Below are 23,224 nucleotides of genomic sequence, written 5' to 3' on the forward strand. Positions count from 1 at the left end.
CCGCACTTGTAACAGGAGCGGTCATGGAATCTACAACTCCCCGAATGCCATTTACCACAATACTGGCACTCCGCTCTGTCTCGACGATCAGTTCCAACACTGGCGACCGAAGTGACTCGTGCACTCATAGGGGGTCGATCGCGATCTCGTCTAGAAAAGCCCGAAGTGTTTCTAGATCAGCCTAAATCATCTCTAAATTTCTTCGATGGCTGTTGAAAGGGCCTCCCCGAAGACCTCTTACGAAACTCCTTTGCTCCCATATCAGCTTTTCTTTTCTCCATACTGAGCTACTCGGCTTTGCAAGCTCGCTCGACGAGTACCACAAATTCTCGGATTTCTAAAATGCCAACATACAACTTTATATCATCATTCAGTCCATCTTCAAAACGTTTGCACATCACAGCTTCTGAAGAAATGCATTCTCGCGCGTACCAGCTAAGCCTCACAAATTTTCGTTCATAGTCGGTAACCGACATGGAACCTTGTTTGAGTTCAAGAAATTCCTTTCGTTTTTGGTCGATGAATCTCTGACTGATATACTTCTTTCGAAACTTGGTTTGGAAGAACTCCCAAGTTACTTGCTCTCTGGGCACAACAGAAGTCAACGTATTCCACCAATAGTAGGCAGAATCACGTAGCAAGGAGATAGTACACTTTAGGCACTCATCGGGTGTGCAAGATAGCTCATCGAGTACCCGGATAGTGTTGTCCAACCAAAATTCAGCTTGCTCGGCATCATCGCTGTCCGTAGCTTTAAATTCAGTAGCCCCGTGTTTTCGGATTCTGTCAACTGGGGGCTTATTTGACCTTATTTGGTCAGTTACCGGAGGTATTGTAGGTGCGGGGTGGCATTAGTCGGGAATGGAGGTTGTGGAACAGCCGTATTAGTTCGAATGTATTGGTTGAACCAATCATTCATCACGCTATAGAAAGCTTGTCTAGCTTTATCATTCGGATTACTAGCAATAGGTTGAGAGTCCGCCGGAGCTGTCCATTGTGCGGGAGCAGACGCTACACTCTCAAGATCATCAGCTACCACTTGGTCGGGATTAGGATCCATTACTATAAATACACACATTTGCAAATGTCAGAAATCACCACACTATCAAATAATCACATAATGGCATGTATAGCTAGACCCAAACGTAGTACGGTAGTCCTAGAATCGACTAAACCGTAGCTCCGATACCAATTTAATTGTAACACCCCGTACCCGAGACCGTTGCCGGAGTCGAACACGAGGTGCTAACAGACATAATACATTTATTTTCACAGTCCATTTGAAAATTTTCCGCATAAGTCGTTAATTGCATCACTGTCGCCTTAAAAATCATATCTTGAGTTTCAAAACTCAAAAACCAGTTTCGTAAATTTTTCCTGAAACTAGACTCATATGTTCATCTACAAGTTTTTTACTAGAAGTTTTGGTCGAGCCAATTTGTACAGTTTCTTAGTTAAAGTCCCCCCTGTTTCAGGGTTTGACTACACTGACCTTTGCGCATTACGACTTGGATATATCCCTGTACAGGGCTTCAATACTGATGCCGTTTGTTTCTAATGAAACTAGACTCAACAAGGAATCTATAAATATAAGGCATGACTTCTAATTATCTCTGGTTAATTTATAATGAATTTCCAAAGTCAGAACAGGGAATCCAGAAACCGTTCTGGCCCTGTTTCACGAAAACTTTAACATCTCATAATATACTGTTCATATGACCGTTCCGTTAGTTCGATTACATAATTTATTCACTATTTAATTCCATTCCTACTATTTTTAGTGATTTTTCACATCCACATCACTACTGCTGCCAGCATCAGCCTTTAGGGTAAACTTTACCTATTACATAGTTTCCATGATTCAACTAGCCCTTTAGCATATATAGCACAAAATATGATCATGATTAACCATTCCAATGGCTAATCGTTCCCAAACATTTCCATACCTCTTAATGAACATCATACAAGACAATTATAATATTAAGCTCAAAGTGTATATAAGCCATTTTTGCATGGCTATCCAAATTTATACAAAACCAAAGGGTCCATGACCAACAACAAAATGGGTAGTCCTATACATGCCATTTCAAAGTTCAACCAAAAGTGTACCAAAAGGGCTTTGATAGTGTGGGAGACTTCACTTCAATAATCCCGAGTCCGATAGTGACGAACCAAAATCTATAAAATGAAATTCATAAAACGGAGTAAGCATTTAATGCTTAGTAAGTTTTGAGCAATGAAATTAAGCACAATTGAAGTATGGCATTCATATAACTAAACGGATAATCCCATATATACATATTCTCAAATCATTCCTACTTCACATTCCAACCTCTATATTCATACATAAGGGATCATCTTAGTCAAAGGCCGGAAGCTCATTACTCGACTGAGCGAATAATATTCGAAAGAAATCAACTATTCCAATGCACATAGGAAACATACCTCATTGTTGGGATTTTACGAGCGTATTAATTGAAATTATTACGGCAAGATCGCTCATTCCCAAATCACGTACCTTCGGAATTTAACCGGATATAGCTACTCGCTCAAATGCCTTTGGGACATAGCCCGGTTATAGTAACTCGCACCAATGCCTTCGGGACTTAGCCCGGATTTGGTAACTCGCACAAATGCCTTCGGCACTTAGCCCTGAATTAGTAACTCGCACAAATGCCTTCGGCACTTAGCCCGGATTTGGTAACTCGCACAAATGCCTTCGGGACTTAGCCCGGTTATCATCCGAATATCCATACACATATCAATAAATCATGACACATCTATATTTCATTTTCATAACTAGGATTCAATTACAAGTCGCTTATCGAGCATAATCATTTTCGGCTCAATAGCCACATACAAAGAGCATGATTTTGATTTGCTTAAAACATGATCTAATCAAATCATAATCTAAGTTCCATTACTCGAAAACTTACCTCGGATGTGGTTGAACGTTTTCGGTGGCTATTCGATAACTTTTTCCTTTCCCTTATCCAACTGTGGTCCTCTAAGCTCTTGAGCTAATTCAAACAAATTTAACTTATTAAAGTCTCATTATGCTAGCTTATGGCCGAATATGACAAGGAGCTTGATAGGTCATATGGCCACCTTTTAGCTCAAATACACAATGGTCATGCGTATTTTTAATCACATTAAGCAATTTAACACAATTCATTTGAACATCAAAAGAGAACCTTAAGGTACTTAGCCCATATATACATTAGGCATTAAAGTCACATATATATATGGAAATCATGAATCAAACTCAACATTTTAGCCCACACTCTGCAACACCAACCTATCTCATGTGGCTGAATATACATGTCTAGGTTGAGGCCGAGTATATGTTTAATACTTCCTACAAATATGGTTACTTGTATTGACTACATACCATTTTGTTTCAAATTCAAAACTCGGCTAATACACATATACACACTAGTAAATCAAACACTAACATTTGCACTTCACCTTACTACCATTTCTCATCTAAAAAACGTGAACAACAACCACATTTCTCTTCTACTTCCTACCATGGCCGAATGCATCACAACACCATACCATTTCAATTTTGGTCATGGTTAAACAAAGAACTTAATGTCTCACTCAAAAATGCTAAAAAGAAGATTCAAGATGTAACACCCCTAACTCGTGACCGACGCCGGTGTCGGACACGAGGGGTTAACGAGACAAATCCTCTTAAAGTACCGACCAATTTGGCATTTCTGGACAGGCTGGAAAACTGCGTCACCGTCGCCTTAAAAATCATATCTCGAGTTCCAAAACTCGGAAACTGGTTTCGTAAATTTTCCCTGAATTTAGACTCATATACCCATCCATGGATTTATTTTTAGAATTTTTGGTTGGGCCAATTGGTACAGTTTATTAGTTAAAGTCACCCATGTTACAGGGATTGACTGCTCTGACCTCCGCGCGTTACAACTTGAATATCTTTCTGTACAGGGCTTTAATACTGGTGCCGTTTGTTTCTAATGAAACTAGACTCAAAATGGAATCTGTAAATATAAGGCATGACTCCTAATTCTTTCTGGATAATTTATGGTAAATTTTCAAAGTCGCGACAGGGGACCCAGAAATCGTTCTGGCCCTGTCTCACGAGAACTTTAATATCTCCCAGTATACTGCTCATATGGTCGTTTCGTTTCGTCCATATAAAAATAGATTCATCAAGGATCAGTTCCATAATTTACTCACTATTTAATTCTACTTCTACTATTTTTAGTGATTTTTCAATCTCATCTCACTGCTGCTGTCCGCAACAGTTACTGCAGTAGACTATGCCAATTTCATGAATTTTTCCTTGGCCTTAATCATCCATCATACATGACACAAATTATGGCCACCTTAACAAAATTTGAGTTTCTAAGACTCGTGGCTATAGGTTCTAGCATCCCACTCGACGACCACATAGGCCATTTTCACATGGCTTAAAGTTTACAACCCACAATTCGACAAAATATAATAGCCTATACATGCCAAATGTTCTTCAACACCAAAAAACAATACCACAAGATTTCAGCCGGTGTGATGACTTCAACGACGGTTCCGAGCACGCAACAATACGAGTCCAAGAGACCTAAAATGGGTGACAAGAAAACACCGAGTGAGTTTACAACTCAGTAAGTCATAAGCATTCGTCAATCCACTGATAAAGTTACTACTACATGTACAACAAATGAGGCTAGGTACTCGTCCATATCGAATCTATACCATAATACCTCAGACCTTTCGGTCCAATCTCGCACCAATTCATACATCCACATTTCATATTCTACACAACAAGATAATCAAGCATTTTACACATTAACTCATTTTCCAGCACAACCATACAATTTCAATCATCACATAGATTTAAGGCTTACCAAATTCAACCCCAAGCATGAACGTATTACCTATTCGTCATGAGCTCAAGGTACTTACCCGATCCGCTGTCCATACTCACTCGATGGAGACACACCCTCCATATAATTGTTCGATTGGAGATATTTATATATATATATAGAGTACGCACACACGTTGCTTAATACTCGATTTCGCACACTTAGTGCCATGCGATTTAAGCCGCACACACAGTGCCATGCCCTTCGAGCTCGCACACTTAGTGCCATATATTTCCAGCATGCACACTTAGTGCCATATATTTCCAGCACGCACACTTAGTGCCAATCTCGCCACCGTACACACGTATTGCCCAAGACGCTTAGTGCCGAAAGCAAACTTTCTACACATTTCACTATTTCTTTTACATTCAACAATTGTCATCACTCCATACACATACATTTTCATTTATATATATATATCATCCCATTAAACGCAATTGCATAAATTTTACAATCATTTAAGCAATATCAAATACGTGCTTAATGACTTACCTCGTGTTGGGTAAAATAGTTCCAAGTCGGCTACTCGATGACCTTCGTCTTTCCCTTGCTTGATTCTCCTTCTTTAACTCCTTGAGCTTAATCAATAAATCACTAGTTTAACCATCTTGCTAAACATTCATAATTCAACTACACATGCATATGTATGCTTGTATATTCGGCAACCATTCTTACTAATCGCCCATTTGGTCGATTATACACCTAACCGAATATGCACCAAAACTTGATTCAACATTACCTACATACTCACTTTAATGGCGAATATATATATATATGTACAATGTCAACTAACATCTTTTAATCACCTAATTTCATCTCATGAACATTTAATCAAATTTTCCCAATCTAGCATATATTTTCACATCCATTTGTAACATCATGTACAAACACATATACACATATATCAAAACACAAATTTTACCTATCATGCAACAAGCATAAATCGCACTTATGAGCATGCCATGGCGAATACATCCCACACCATCCCCTTTCAATTTTTGGTCATGGTTAAACAAAGAAAACTCCATGTCTTACTCAAGAATGCTAAAAGAAATTTCAAGAGTAGTCAATCCATCATTACATGTATCATCAACAAGCTTCACATTTAGCATGCAATGGCTTTAACACAATATCAACCTTGGCCAAATACCATTTCCATGGCATAACAAGGATTTGAACCATGGGCTAACATGAACATCAAGTTAGCAACTAAAACATGCATGAATCTCATGACACAACCTCAAACATACCTTAATCTTGACACAAGTATGACCAAATCTCCTTCTAGTTCTCTTCTAAACCAAGCATGAAGCAAAAATCCTTCCTTTTTCCCTTAGTATTTTCAGCCAAGATTTTGAGAATGGATGAACAATTTTTTTTCCTTTCTTTTCCTCTACTCACGGCAACAAAGGGGGCATCCATGCTCATTTTTTTCATTTCTTTATTTTTTCTACATAATCCACTAACTAAACATGTTGGAAACATGTTCCCTTGCCCATATTCTTGTCATGGCCGGCCACTCACCTTAGGAAGTGGGTTATTTGACATGCAAGGACAACTATTTTCCCACATGTATTAATAGGCCACCTTACAATTGCCTAGCACATTTCTAAATTTTCTCACATAAGTCCTATTTGATAAAAATTCACTTACTATTAACAAAATCCAAACACGAAATTTTCACACATGCATATATACATATAATGAGCATCAATTATGATGGTTAATTATTATTATGACTCGGTTTGGTGGTCCCGAAACCACTTTCCGACTAGGGTCGATTTAGGGATGTCACACAAGAGTCATCAATCCACCATCACATGCATCATTACAAAGCTTCACTTTTAGCATGGAAATGACATCAACACCAATCCACCTTAGCCGAATATCATCTCCATGACATAGCAAAGATTTGAACCATGGGCTAGTTAGAACTCAAGCTAACAACTAAAAACATGCATGAGTCTCATGGCACAACATCAAACATACCTTATCCTAGACACAAGTATGGCCGAACCTCCTCCTAATCCTCTTCCAAGCCAAACATGAAGCAAGAGCTCCTTCCTTCTTCCTTAGGACTTTCGGCCAAAAGAAATGAAAAAGGATGGACACTTTTTCTTTTCTTTTTTTCTTTGTTTTCATCATATTCCCTTTCATTATTTTATTACCATGCTCCTTATTTTATTTTTCCTAACATACATCACTAACATAACATGTTTGTGACATGTTTCCACCCATAACATGGCCGGCCACTATGCTTTAATTTGACTAATTTGACATGCAAGGACAAGCACTTTCCTACATGTATTAATAGGCCTCTTTAACACTTGCCTAGCATATTTTTAAATTGTCTCACATAAGTCCCTACTAATAAATTTCACATACACTGACCAAATTAAAGTATGGAACTATCACACAAGCATTTACGTACATCATAAACACAGAATATAACCTTTAATTATTTATAAGACTCGGTTTCGTGGTCCCGAAACCACTTTCCGACTAGGGTCAATTTAGGGCTGTCACAAATTGTGTATTTTGATGTTTAATGGTAGAAGATGCATGTTATTTGTTTGATAAACGACTTTTGCTAAGTTATTTTAGGTGAAAATGCCTAAAAGGACCTATTTGTAAAAAGTTATAAAATGGGTGTTAAAATGCAAATAAAAGAGAATTTTGGACTGCTATAAGCATGTATAAGGTTCAGCTAGGCATGGGTATTGATGAATTGTGTACATTTCGTTTTACGAGCCTATGGACTAAAATGTAAAAATGTGAAACTTTAGGGGTAAAAATGTAATTTTTCATAATGTGATTTTGGGCTGATTTGAATATTATAATGATTAAATAAGTTAAATATGATATTATAGATCAAGAAATGAGGTTCGAAATTAGAAAGGGGGAAAACGAGTATTTGACGGTTAGGCCTTTTTGGCCATTTTTATGTCGAGAAGTTTGCATTTTAATAAGCATTAAATTATATGTGTTTAATAAGAATACAGCTACTTGCCTCTCAAAGTTTGTAAAATAGTTCTCAAATGTTCATCATGCTTGAATTCATCACGAGAATAGATCAGTATGTCATATATAAAAACAACCATAAATTTATCCAAATACGGTTAGAAAATACGATCCATCAAATCCATAAATGCGGCAGGAGCATTTGTTAAACCAAAAGCCATGACAAGAAATTCATAATGACCATACCTCATCCGAAAAGCAGTTTTCGGCACATTCGAGCCTTTACCCTCAACTGGTAGTAATCGAACCTCAAGTCTATCTTAGAAAACCATGTCGCTCCTTTCAATTGGTCAAACAAGTCGTCAATCCTTGGAAAAGGATACTTATTCTTAATTGTTACCTTATTGAGCTGTCGGTAATCTATACATAACCTCATGGATCTGTTTTTCTTTTTCACGAATAATATCGGAGCACCCCACGGTGAAAAGATCGGTCTCACAAAACCCTTGTCAGTCAATTCTTGCAACTGTGACTTCAATTCTTTCAACTCAGTCGGGGCCACTCTATATGGAGCAATCGAGATAGGTGTTGTACCCAAGACCAACTCAATGCCAAACTCAACTTCCCTAACAGGAGGTAATGCAAGTAGCTCTCCCGGAAACACATCCGGCTATTCACATACAATAGAGAATGATTCAATCTTTGATTCGGACTCTTTCGTATTCAACACATAAGCCAAATAAGCTTCACATCCCTTTCTCATACATTTCTGAGTAAACATAGAAGAAATCACAATTGGCAACTTATCTGACTCTTCTGATTCAACCCGGAGAATTTCACCATTTTCACATTTTAGTTTAATAATTTTTTGTCTACAATTCACTATAGCATCATGAAATGTTAACCAATCCATGCCCAATATAACATCGAATTCATCGAACAACAATAACATCAAGTCAGCCGGAAAACAATGATCTTTAATCATCAAAGGATATTTCTTACATACCTTATCAACTAAAACATGCTTGCCTAATGGGTTTGACACTTTAATCATAAATTATGTAGACTCAATAGGCACATTCATGCTAGATACCAATTTCATGCACACATATGAATGAGAAGAATTGGGGTCAATCAAGGCAATAACAGATGTGTCATAGAGAGAAAAAGTGCCCGTAATCACATCGGGAGAAGATGCGTCCTCACGCACAGGTATAGCATTGGCCCTAGCCGAAGCTCTAGCCTCATATCTCACCGTAGTATCTCTTGTCACATTCTTACTACTAGCCCCATTACTGGTGTTTCTTGAAGGTCTTCCCTTTGTAGCCGTACTACCCGGCCTTGTACTCTGAAATTTTTCTTTCCCAGCCATCTCAGGACAGTCTTTGATATAGTGGTCTTGAGAACCATATTGGAAACAAGCTCCATCGCTCACCCTACGCTTACCAAAATGACCTCTACCACACTGTTGGCACTCGGGTTTGGGAGCTCTATCATTACCCACACTAGCCACAAAGGTAGCCTGAGATCTAAAACCCGAATTTTGCTTCTTATGGTTTCTGTATGAATGCCTAGCCAACACATGAGAATGAGATTACACATCTCTGGATTTCTTAGACTGGGATGGAAGTGACCTACTCATCGGCCTCTTCCTTATATCTCTAGCCTTAGCTTCGGCTCTTCTCCTTTCCTTGGTCAGCTCTTCAGCTTTACAGGCCCGATCAACAATCACAACAAATTCCTTCAGCTCAAGAATACCCACTAACAGTCTTATGTCTTCATTAAGTCCGTCTTCAAACCTTCTACACATTTTAGCCTTAGAGGATACACACTCCCGAGCATATTTCCTGAGTCTGACAAACTCTCTTTCGAACTCAGTAACTGACATATGACCTTGTTTCAAAACGAGAAACTCCTTACGATTTTGATCGATGAATTGTTCACTAATTTATTTCTTTCGTAAATCTTCCTGAAAGAATTCTCATGTGACCTTTTCTCTCGGAACCACTGAAATCAGCATTTTCCACCAATGATATGCCACATCCTTTAACAATAAAATAGCACACTTCAGACATTCATTAGCTGTACAGGATAGTTAATCGAATACCCGGATAGAATTCTCTAGCCAAAATTTCGCTCTTTCGGGATCATCATCGACATTGGCCCCAAATTCCTCAGCTCATTGCTTTCAAATTCTCTCCACTAGGGTTCTATGAAATCTCATAAAATCTATAATTTGAGGCATTTGAGGCACAAGTTGGGGATTTGGAGGGGGTGGAGGAGGTTAAGCGTTCGGGTTCATTCGAACGAACTCCATGTACCATGCATCCATTATGTGGAGAATAGCTTTTCTACCTCTTTCTCTACTAACAGCCGTAGGTATACTATTAGATGACACTGCACTTTTAGCGGGAGCAGGTGCGTTACTTTCAACATCATCTGCCACTACTCTATCGGGATCCATATACTATATGAAAATATATTTTTAAATCGTCAGGAGTCGTCACACTATCATAATATATGTATGGCATGTATAGCTAAACTTGTACACATGCTATGTTAGTCCGAGAACTGACTAAACTGTAACTCTTATACCAATAAATGTAACACCCCTTACCCGTATCCGATGCCAGAATAGGGTTCGAAGTGTTACTGGACTTAAACATATACATTCATATAAAACTGAGTTATAAAATTTCATCCCAATTTAAAACTTTTAAATCACAAAGGTATACAAGACCCAAAACATAAATCGGAAGCGGTTCAGGACTAAATTGAGAACTTTCGGAACCTTTTAAACACTTAGAAAATTTTTCTTGTTTTGAAGAGTCACAGGCTCGTTTGGGTAGGCTGTGTGGTTACACACGCCCGTGTGGCTTGGGACACATCCGTGTCCTTATCTCGTGTAACTCTCTGACTATGACATTATCAACAAAATAAGGTCACACGCCCATGTTCTTAGACCATGTGGTGAATTAAATTCCAAAAAATCAAGTGCAGACTTCACACGGCCTGGGCATACTATAACATCCCGATTTAAGGCCTAGTCAGAACAGTGGTTTCGGGACCACAAAATTGACTTAAGAAAATTTATTTTTATTATATTTTTATGGTCTAAAATTTTATGAGATGATTTTGTGAAAATTTCGTTCGAAAATTTTGACGTTTGCGCACTCAATTTAGTCAAAAGGACTAAATCATAAAAGGTGTAAAAGTTGAGTTCTACATGCTTTGACTAAAGTATTACATTCACATGGCTAAATGAATCACTTTATTAATACACATTCCCATAATCATACTTATTTCACATTACCGACCCTTATGTTCATACACAAAAGAACAACTTAGCCAAAGGCCTGGGTAGCTCGTTTATTAACGGCGCATACTTACTTGTAAGGACTCAACTAATTCAAGCACATACAAACATACCTCATTGCTGGAATTTTCACAAGTGTATAAACTGAAATTTTTACAGCAAGATTGCTCACTTCCGAATCACGTACCTTCGGGATTTAACCGGATATAGCGACTCGCTCGATTGTCTTCGGGACCTAGCCCGGTTATAGTGATTCGCACGATTGCCTTCGGGTCTTAACCCGGATTTGGTAACTTGCACAAATGCCTTCGGGTCTTAGCCCGGATATAACAACTCGCACGAATGCCTTCGGGTCTTAGCCCGGATATAATTACTAGCATAATTGCCTTCGGGACTTAGCCCGGATATCATTCCAATGTTCATTTACACATATATCAATAATCAAGACACATCCATAATTCATTTTCGTTACTAAGGCTCTAACACAAAATATTTATCAAACCTTTACAATTCCGGCTCAATAGCCACACACACAAGGAGCATGATTTCAATATAATTCAAGTAGGGTCATTACTCGAAGACTTACCTTGGATGTTGTCAAGCGATTTCGACGGCTACTCGACTACTTTTTCCTTCCCTTTATCGGATTTAGCTCCCCTTTGCTCTTGAGCTTAATTTGACAAATAAATCGATTTAATCATTTGAGCATCGAAAGAGGAATTCAAGGTACTTAGTCAATATATATACTCATTAGGCATCAAAGTCGCATGTGTACGAAATCATGAATCGAACTCAACACATTAGTTAATATTCCTCTTAGCGAATTTTCTAAGCCAAGAATAGGCATCAATATGCTTGCCTCTAACCGAATGCATGCACACCAATTTCCTTCATGTGGCCGAATATGCATGCCCATGTTGAGGCCAATTGTACACTTAATATCACATAAAAACAGCATACATTTTACTAACTAACGATTACATATCGTAGCTCAATACACCTCTCTCATTTACTTCATAACCGAAACATCATCACAAGCAAATATACACTTGAAATAGTATATATGTCATACCAATACATCATGTGCAAACATATATTCATGTAGGTGCAAGGGTCGAATTCTCAAGTGGCTTATATCTAAATATATACACATATCCAAAGCTTAAATCTTACTTACCATGCAACATGCATGAATCATACTTATGGATATACCATGGCCGAATACCACAACACCATACCGTTTCAATTTGGTCATGGTTAAACAAAGAACTTAGTATCTCATTCAAAAATGCTAAAAGAAAATCTAAGAATCCTCAATCCTCCATCACATGTATCATTATCAAGCTTGATATTTAGCATGCAATGGCATTAACACCATATTCACTTTGGCCGAATTTCATTCCCATGACATAGCAAAGATTTGAACCATGGGCTAACAAGAACATCAAGCTAGCAACTAAAAACATACATGAATCTCATGGCACAACCTCAAACATACCTTAACCTTGATGCAAGTATAGCCAAACCTCTTCCTAATCCTCTTCCAAACCAAACATGAAGCAAAATTCCTTCCTTCCTCTAGTATTTTCGGTCAAGAGAGAAAAAATGGATGAGCAAAATTTTTTCTTTTCTTTTCTTCCATGCACGGCAATGGGGGGTTCACTCACACACATTTTTTTTTCTTTCTTTATTACCCACACTTATTTGTTTATTGTTTCTCCCTAATGCACCAACAAAACATGTTTCATGACATGTTTAGCCCATACTCCTTGTCATGGCGGCCATTAGCTAATAAATGGGGAAATTGACATGCAAACCCTCATTTTTGCATGCATGATCAACTAGTCATTACACATTTCCCCTCATACTTTTAAGGTTTACTACTAGGTCCTTTCTAGTGAAATTCACATTTATAACTCTAAATTAAAGCATCAAAAATGTCACACATGAGTTAACACATATTATAGGCATCAAAATAAATATCAAATTATTTTTATGCCTCGGTTTTGTGGTCCCGAAACCACATTCCGACTAGGGTCGTTTTAAGGCTGTCACAACTCTCCCCCACTTAAGAAATTTTCGTCCCCGAAAATCTTACCGGTAAATAGATTTGGGTATCTCTCTTTCATAGAGTTCTCGGGTTCCCAAGTAGCTTCTTCCATCCCGTGTTTGAGCCATAACACTTTTACTAACGGAACCCTTTTGTTTCGCAACTCTTTCACTTCACGAGCTAGGATACGAATCGGTTCTTCTTCATAACTCATATCGGATTGAATTTCAACCTCTGATTGACTAATTACGTGCGACGGATCAGATCTATAGCATCGAAGCATTGAAACGTGAAAGACGTCGTGAATCTTTTCGAGTTCAGGGGGCAAAATCAAACGATATGCAACTAGACCAACTCGTTCAGATATCTCATATGGCCCGATGAACCTCGGACTCAATTTGCCCTTGCGCCCAAATCTGAGTATCTTTTTCCAAGGCAAAACTTTAAGAAACACTTTATCTCCCACCTGATACTCAATGTCTTTTCGTTTCAGATCCGCGTACAACTTCTGACGATCGGAGGCTATCTTCAGATTTTCACAGATTACTTTTACTTTCTGCTCAGATCTTTAATCAAATCCACTCGAAAATTTTGCTTTCATGAGCTCGGTCCAAAACAAAGGTGTACGGCATTTACGCCTGCACAAGGCCTCGTAAGCGCCATCTTAATACTTGATTGAAAACTATTGTTGTGCGAATTCAATCAAAGGTAAATCTGTTCCCATGAACCACCAAACTCGAGAATGCAACATCTCAACATATCCTCAAGTATCTGAATTATCCGCTCGGATTGACCATCGGTTTGGGGTGAAAGGCGGTCTTGAAATGCAACTTGGTACCCAAAGCTTCTTGCAATTTCTTCCAAAATCGCGAGGTGAACCTCGGATCTCTATCCGACACAATGTAAATCGGTACCCGTGTAATCTCACAATTTGAGAAACGTACAATTCAGCTAGTTTATCCAATGAAAAATCCGTACACACAGGGATAAAGTGAGCCGACTTAGTCAGTCTATCAACAACAACCCAGATCGCATCCTTCTTACTTGCTGACAATGGCAGTCCGGACACAAAGTCCATTGTGACTCGATCTCATTTCCACACGGGTATCGTAATCGGCTGAAGTAATCCTGAAGGCACTTGATGTTCCACTTTCACTTGTTGACATATTAAACATCTCGAAGCAAAGTCGGAGATGTCTCGTTTCATACCATGCCACCAAAACTGACGTTTCAAATCGTTGTACATCTTCGTACTCCCCGGGTGGATTGCCATTCGGCTACAATGGGCTTCGTTCAGAATTATCGAAATAAATTTCGAATTCTTTGGAACACATAGACGACTTCTGAACCTCAAACAATCATCATCATCAATTTGAAACTCCGATTCCTTGTTCGGAACACACTCAGCCCGTTTCGTAAGCAACTCATCATCAACTTTCTGAGCTTCACGAATTTGATGAGTCAACAATGGTTTGGCCTTTAATTCGGCTACTAACACATTGTCAGGTAGGATAGACAAGTGTACATTCATCGTCAGAAGCTTAACGGTGATTTCAACTTAAGGCGTCCGCAACCACATTAGCCTTTCCGGGTGATAATCAATGACGAGCTCATAATCTTTTAACAACTCGAGCCAACGTCTTTGTCGCAGATTTAAGTCTCTTTGAGTCATCAAATATTTGAGACTTTTGTGATCCGAATACACATGGCACTTCTCACCAAATAAGTAATGTCGCCATATCTTTAAGGCGAATACGATGGCAGCCAATTCGAGATCGTGGCTCGGATAATTTTTCTCATGTGGCTTTAATTGTCTCGACGCGTAGGCCATAACTCGACCTTCTTGCATCAATACGCAACCTAACCCAAGTAGGGAGGCGTCACTATAAATGACAAACTCTTTGCCAGATTCGGGCTGCACTAAAACTGGAGCTTCCGTCAAATGAGTTTTCAATCGATCGAAACTTTTCTGACACTTTTCCGTCCATTCAAACTTGACATCCTTCTGAAGCAGTTTCGTCATGGGTGTGGCTATCATCGAGAATTCTTTTACAAACCGTCGGTAGTAACCGGCAAGTCCCAAAAAGCTCCAAACCTCAGTAATATTTCTTGGAGGTTTCCAGTTAAGTATGGCTGAAATTTTACTCCGGTCGACTCGAATACCCGATGCAGATACCACATGACCCAAGAAGCTAACCTCTCTTAACCAAAACTCACACTTGCTAAACTTAGCATATAACTGCTTATCCCGTAAAATTTGCAACACTAATCTCAGGTGCTCCGCATGTTCGGTCTCGTCTCTTGAATAGACCAAGATGTCGTCAATGAACACAACTACGAACCGATCCAAATATGGTCTGAAGATCCGATTCATCAAATCCATAAATACCGCAGGGGCATTAGTGAGCCCAAACGGCATCACTAAGAACTCGTAGTGACCATATCTCGCTCAAGGCGCTTTTGGGTATGTCCGAATCTCGAATTCAAGAATCGATAATAGCTCGATCTCAAATCTATTTTGAGAACACCGAGGCTCCCTTCAGTTGATCGAACAAATCGTCGATCTGCTGATAACGGATATTTGTTCTTTATTGTCACTTTATTAAGTCGACGATAGTCGATGCACAACCTCATGGTTCCGTCTTTCTTTTTCACAAACAACACTGGTGCACCCCAAGTTGAAAAACTCGGGCGAGCAAAACCTCTATCCACCAACTCTTGCAACTGAGCTTTCAACTCCTTTAATTCCGTTGGTGCCATACGATACGGAGCTATTGAAATCAGTGTGGTCTCAGGTACAAGCTCAATGCCAAACTCTATCTCCCGAGCAGTGGCAAACCCAGGTAATTCTTCGGAAAAATCCGGTATTCACAAACCAGCGCAGATTCGGGTTTTATTTCTAACTCCTTATCATCAAGTACATATGCAAGGTATGCTTCGCACCCTTTCTTACATATTTTGGGCCAACATTGATGATATTACACCGGCAACCCTTTAAGTCCGTAGACTCAACTCGGATCATCTCGTTATTTGCACCTCAAATCAATAGTCTTGCTTTTGCAATTCACAACCGCATCATGCACGGTCAACCAATCCAACCCAAGAATAACATCAAATTCATCAAATGGCAAAAGCATCAAGTCTGCACGAAAACAGAACCTCAATTACTAGGGACATTTCTTACACACTTTGTCGACCAACACGTAACGACCCAAGGGATTTGACACCCGAATTACGAACTCACTAGACTCAATAGGTAAAGTCTTACTGGTTTCGCATATATAAGAATGAGTAGAACCAGGGTCAATCAAAGCAATCACATTAGTATCAAAGAGAGTGAAAGTACCGGTAATAACATCTGGCGAGGAAGCATCCTCGCGTGCGCGTATAGCATAAGCCCTAGCAGGAGCGCGAGCCTCGGATCTGGTCGTAACATCTCTAGATCCACTCTGACCACCACTAGCATTGCCCGTGTTTCTAGATGGTCTACCTCGAGCAGTGGTAGCACCGGTTTCCCACTCGATCTACATTCTGCTCGCACAACCTCGGGCAATCTTTAATGAAGTGGTCAACCGATCCGCACTTGTAACAGAGGCGGTCACGGAATCTACAACTTCCGAATGCCATTTGCCACAATCGGCACTCCGCTCTCTCTCGTCGATCATTCCCACCATCGGCGATCGAAGTGACTCGTGTGGTCACAGGGGTCGATCACGATCTCGTCTAGAAAAGCCCGGTGTCTCTAGAACGGCCTAAGCCATCTCTAAATTTCTCGATGATCGTGGGAAGGGCTTCCCGAAGACCTCTTCTGAAACTCCCTTGCTCCCACTTCACTTTTCTTTTCTCCATCTTGAGCTCCTCGGCTTTGCACGCCGCTCGACAAGAGCCACAAACTCTCGATTTCCAAAATGCCAACATACGACTTTATCTCATCATTCACCCATCTTGAGCGTTTACATCACGACTTCAAGAAATGCATTCTCGCAGCATCGGCTAAGCCTCACAAATTTTCGTTCATAGTCGGTAACCGACATGGAACCTTGTTTAAGTTCGAGAAATTCCTTCCGTTTTTGATCCATAAATCTCTGACTGATATACTTTTTCCGAAACTCAGTTTGGAAAAACTCCCAAGTTACTTGCTCTCGGGGCACAACAGAAGTCAAAGTACTCCACCAATAGTAGGCAGAATCACGTAGCAAGGAGATAGTACACTTTAGGCATTCATCGGGTGTACAAGATAGCTCATCGAGTACCTAGATCGTGTTGTCCAACCAAAATTCAGCTTGCCCGCATCGTCGCTATCTCAGAGCTTTAAATTCAGTAGCCCCATGTTTTGGATTCGTCCATTGGGGGCTTATTCGACCTTATTTGGTCGATTCATCGGAGGCATTGCAAAAGGGGTCGTATTAGTCGGGAATGGAGGTTGTGGAACAGCCGTGTTAGTTCAAATGTATTGGTTGAACCAATCATTCATCACGCTATAAAAGGCTTGCCTAGCCTCATCATTCGGATTGCTAGCAATAGGTTAAGAGTCCGCGAGAGTCCCTTGTCTTGGGAGCAGCGCTACACTCTCAAGATCATCACTACCGCTTTCGGTCGGGATCGGGATCCATTACTATAAATAAACACATATTCAAACGTCAGAAATCACCACACTATCAAATAATCACATAATGGCATGTATAGCTAGACCCAAACGTAGTACGGTAGTCCTAGAATCGACTAAACCGTAGCTCTGATACCAATTTAATTGTAACACCCCGTACCCGAGACCGTTGCCGGAGTCGAACACGAGGTGCTAACAGAATAATACATTTATTTTCACAGTCCATTTGAAAATTTTCCAGACAAGCTGGTTACTGCATCACTGTAGCCTTAAAAATCATATCTTGAGTTTCAAAACTCAAAAACCAGTTTCGTAAATTTTTCCTGAAACTAGACTCATATGTTCATCTACAAATTTTTTACTAGAATTTTTGGTTGAGCAAATTTGTACAGTTTATTAGTTAAAGTCCCCCCTATTTCAGGGTTTGACTACACTGACCTTTGCGCATTACGACTTGGATATCTCCCTGTACAGGGCTTCAAGACTGATGCCGTTTGTTTCTAATGAAACTAGACTCAACAAGGAATCTATAAATATAAGGCATGACTACTAATTATCTCTGGTTAATATATAATGAATTTCCAAAGTCGGAACAGGGAATCCAGAAACCGTTCTGGCCCTATTTCACGAAAACTTTAACATCTCATAACATGTAACTCCTATGACCATTTCGTTTCTTCCATATGAAATTAGACTCATCAAGGTTCATTTAAATAATTTATTCACTATTTAATACCATTCCTACTATTTTTAGTGATTTTTCACATCCACATCACTGCTGTTGTCAGCATCTGCCTTTATAGTAGGCTTTACCTATTTCATACTTTCCATGATTCAATTGGCCCTTTTTGCATACATAGCACAAAGTGTGATCATGATTAACCATTCCAATGGCTAATCGTTTCAAAACAATTCCATACCTCATAATGATCAACATACAAATGATTATAGTACTATGCTAAAACGATATAAGCCATTTTCGCATGGCTATCCAAGTTTACACAAACCGAAAGGTACATGACCTACAACAAAAGGGTAGTCCTATACATGCCATTTCAAAGTTCAACCAAAGTTGTACCAAAATGGGGCTTTGATAGTGTGGATGACTTGACTTCGTTGATCCCGAATCCGATAGCTAACGAGCAAAACCTATAAAACAGAGAGCCAAAGCAACGGGTAAGCATTTTAATGCTTAGTAAGTCTCAAGCAATGAAATCAGCTTTGACTAAAGTATTACATTCACATGGCTAAATGAATCACTTTATTAATACACATTCCCATAATCATACTTATTTCACATTACCGACCCTTATGTTCATACACAAAAGAACAACTTAGCTAAAGGCCTAGGTAGCTCGTTTATCAACTGGCGCATACTTACTTGTAAGGACTCAACTAATTCAAGCACATACAAACATACCTCATTCCGGAATTTTCACAAGTGTATAAACTGAAATTTTTACAGCAAGATTGCTCACTTCGAATCACGTACCTTTGGGAATTAACCGGATATAGCGACTCACTCGATTGTCTTGGGACCTAGCCGGTTATAGTGATTCGCGACGATTGCTTCTTGTCTTAACCGGATTTGGTAACTTGCACAAATGCCTTGGTCTTAGCCCGGATATAACAACTTCATACGAATGCCTTGGTCTTAGCGAATATAATTACTAGCATAATTGCCTTGGGACTTAGCCGGATATCATTCCAATGTTCATTTACACATATATCAATAATCAAGACACATCCATAATTCATTTTCGTTACTAAGGCTCTAACACAAAATATTTATCAAACCTTTACAATTCGGCTCAATAGCCACACACACAAGGAGCATGATTTCAATATAATTCAAGTAGGGTCATTACTCAAGACTTACCTTGGATGTTGTCGGCGATTTAACGACTACTCGACTACTTTTTCCTTCCCTTTATCGGATTTAGCTCCCTTTGCTCTTGAGCTTAATTTGACAAATAAATCGATTTAATCATTTGAGCATCGAAGAGGAATTCAAGGTACTTAGTCAATATATATACTCATTAGGCATCAAAGTCGCATGTGTACGAAATCATGAATCGAACTCAACACATTAGTTAATATTCCTCTTAGCAATTTTCTAAGCCAAGAATAGGCATCAATATGCTTGCCTCTAACCGAATGCATGCACACCAATTTCCCTTCATGTGGCCGAATATGCATGCCCATGTTAAGGCCAGTTGTACACTTAATATCACACAAAAACAGCATACATTTTACTAACTAACGCATTACATATCGTAGCTCAATACACCGCTCTCATTTACTTCATAACCGAAACATCATCACAAGCAAATATACACTTGAAATAGTATATATGTCATACCAATACATCATGTGCAAACATATATTCATGTAGGTGCAAGGGCCGAATTCTCAAGTGGCTTATATCTAAATATATACACATATCCAAAGCTTAAATCTTACTTACCATGCAACATGCATGAATCATACTTATGGATATACCATGGCCGAATACCACAACACTATACCGTTTCAATTTGGTCATGGTTAAACAAAGAACTTAGTATCTCATTCAAAAATGCTAAAAGAAAATCTAAGAATCCTCAATCCTCCATCACATGTATCATTATCAAGCTTGATATTTAGCATGCAATGGCATTAACACCATATTCACTTTGGCCGAATTTCATTCCCATGACATAGCAAAGATTTGAACCATGGGCTAACAAGAACATCAAGCTAGCAACTAAAAACATGCATGAATCTCATGGCACAACCTCAAACATACCTTAATCTTGATGCAAGTATAGCCAAACCTCTTCCTAATCCTCTTCCAAACCAAACATGAAGCAAAATTCCTTCCTTCCTCTAGTATTTTCGGTCAAGAGAGAAAAAATGGATGAGCAAAATTTTTTTTCTTTTCTTTTCTTTCATGCACGGCAATGGGGGGGGTTCACTCACACACACATTTTTTTTTCTTTCTTTATTACCCACACTTATTTGTTTATTGTTTCTCCCTAATGCACCAACAAAACATGTTTCATGACATGTTTAGCCCATACTCCCTTGTCATGGCCGGCCATTAGCTAATAAATGGGGAAATTGACATGCAAACCCCTCATTTTTGCATGCATGATCAACTAGTCATTACACATTTCCCCCTCATACTTTTAAGGTTTACTACTAGGTCCTTTCTAGTGAAATTCACATTTATAACTCTAAATTGAAGCATCAAAAATGTCACACATGAGTTAACACATATTATAGGCATCAAAATAAATATCAAATTATTTTTATGCCTCAATTTTGTGGTCCCGAAACCACATTCCGACTAGGGTCGTTTTAAGGCTGTCACAACTCTCCCCCACTTAAGAAATTTTCGTCCCCGAAAATCTTACCAGTAAATAGATTTGGGTATCGCTCTTTCATAGAGTTCTCGGGTTCCCAAGTAGCTTCTTCCATCCCGTGTTTGAGCCATAACACTTTTACTAACGGAACCCTTTTGTTTCGCAACTCTTTCACTTCACGAGCTAGGATACGAATCGGTTCTTCTTCATAACTCATATCGGATTGAATTTCAACCTCTGATTGACTAATTACGTGCGACGGATCAGATCTATAGCGTCGAAGCATTGAAACGTGAAAGACGTCGTGAATCTTTTCGAGTTCAGGGGGCAAAATCAAACGATATGCAACTGGACCGACTCGTTCGGATATCTCATATGGCCCGATAAACCTCGGACTCAATTTGCCCTTGCGCCCAAATCTGAGTATCTTTTTCCAAGGCAAAACTTTAAGAAACACTTTATCTCCCACCAGATACTCAATGTCTTTTCGTTTCAGATTCGCGTACGACTTCTGACGATCGGAGGCTATCTTCAGATTTTCACGGATTACTTTTACTTTCTGTTCAGCATCTTTAATCAAATCCACTCCAAAAATTTTGTTTTCGCTGAGCTCGGTCCAAAACAATGGTGTACGGCATTTACGCCCGTACAAGGCCTCGTAAGGCGCCATCTTAATACTTGATTGAAAACTATTGTTGTAAGCGAATTCAATCAAAGGTAAATACCGTTCCCATGAACCACCGAACTCGAGAATGCAACATCTCAACATATCCTCAAGTATCTGAATTATCCGCTCGGATTGACCATCGGTTTGGGGGTGAAAGGCGGTGCTGAAATGCAACTTGGTACCCAAAGCTTCTTGCAATTTCTTCCAAAATCGCGAGGTGAACCTCGGATCTCTATCCGACACAACAGAAATCGGTACCCCGTGTAATCTCACAATCTGAGAAACGTACAATTCAGCTAGTTTATCCAATGAAAAATCCATACGCACAGGGATAAAGTGAGCCGGCTTAGTCAGTCTATCAACAACAACCCAGATCGCATCCTTCTTACTTGCTGACAATGGCAGTCCGGACACAAAGTCCATTGTGACTCGATCCCACTTCCACTCGGGTATCGTAATCGGCTGAAGTAATCCTGAAGGCACTTGATGTTCCGCTTTCACTTGTTGACATATTAAACATCTCGAAGCAAAGTCGGAGATGTCTCGTTTCATACCATGCCACCAAAACCGACGTTTCAAATCATTGTACATCTTCGTACTCCCCGGGTGGATTGCCATTCGGCTACAATGGGCTTCGTTCAGAATTATCGAAATAAGTTCTGAATTCTTTGCAACACACAGACGACTTCTGAACCTCAAACAATCGTCATCATCAATTTGAAACTTGATTCCTTGTTCGAACACACTCACCCGTTTAGCAAGCAACTCATCATCAACTTTACGAGCTTCACGAATTTGATGAGTCAACAATGGTTTGGCCTTTAATTCGGCTACTAACACATTGTCGGGTAGGATAGACAAGTGTACATTCATCGCTCAAAAGCAAAAAAAGATTTCCGCTTAAGGCGTCGCAACCACATTAGCCTTTCGGGTGATAATCAATGACGAGCTCATAATATTTTAACAACTCGAGCCAACGTCTTTATCGCAGATTTAAGTCTCTTTGAGTCATCAAATATTTGAGACTTTTGTGATCCGAATACACATGGCACTTCTCACCAAATAAGTAATGTCGCCATATCTTTAAGGCGAATACGATGGCAGCCAATTCGAGATCATGGGTCGGATAATTTTTCTCATGTGGCTTTAATTGTCTCGACGCGTAGGCCACAACTTGACCTTCTTACATCAATACGCAACCTAACCCAAGTAGGGAGGCGTCACTATAAATGACAAACTCTTTGCCAGATTCGGCCGCACTAAAACCGGAGCTTCCGTCAAATGAGTTTTCAATCGATCGAAACTTTTCTGACACTTTTCTCGTCCATTCAAACTTGACATCCTTCTAAAGCGGTTTACGTCATGGGTGTGGCTATCAT

General features: G+C 39.4%; 1 protein-coding gene across 1 annotated transcript; it reads right to left on the minus strand.

Annotated features, from left to right (window-relative positions):
- Positions 1 to 8,605: 8,605 nt before the first annotated feature.
- Positions 8,606 to 9,669, minus strand: LOC128291581 (uncharacterized). Its single transcript, XM_053026763.1, has 3 exons — positions 9,494 to 9,669; positions 9,033 to 9,430; positions 8,606 to 8,628 (listed from the first exon to the last, which is right to left on the minus strand). The coding sequence occupies exons 1-3, from the start codon at positions 9,667 to 9,669 to the stop codon at positions 8,606 to 8,608; spliced, it is 597 nt and encodes a 198-aa protein (XP_052882723.1).
- Positions 9,670 to 23,224: the final 13,555 nt, after the last annotated feature.

This window comes from Gossypium arboreum, chromosome 4 (genome assembly GCF_025698485.1).
Source record: "Gossypium arboreum isolate Shixiya-1 chromosome 4, ASM2569848v2, whole genome shotgun sequence".
NCBI lineage: Eukaryota > Viridiplantae > Streptophyta > Magnoliopsida > Malvales > Malvaceae > Gossypium > Gossypium arboreum.

Coding starts and splice junctions, on each gene's coding strand:
- LOC128291581 (XM_053026763.1), bottom strand. CDS start 9,669: ATGTGTAGAAGGTTTGAAGACGGACTTAATGAAGACATAAGACTGTTA. Junction 9,431..9,493: donor AGGAAGAGGCCGATGAGTAG/GTCACTTCCATC, acceptor TGTGTTGGCTAG/GCATTCATACAGAAACCATA. Junction 8,629..9,032: donor TTCTCCCGATGTGATTACGG/GCACTTTTTCTC, acceptor ATGTTTACTCAG/AAATGTATGAGAAAGGGATG.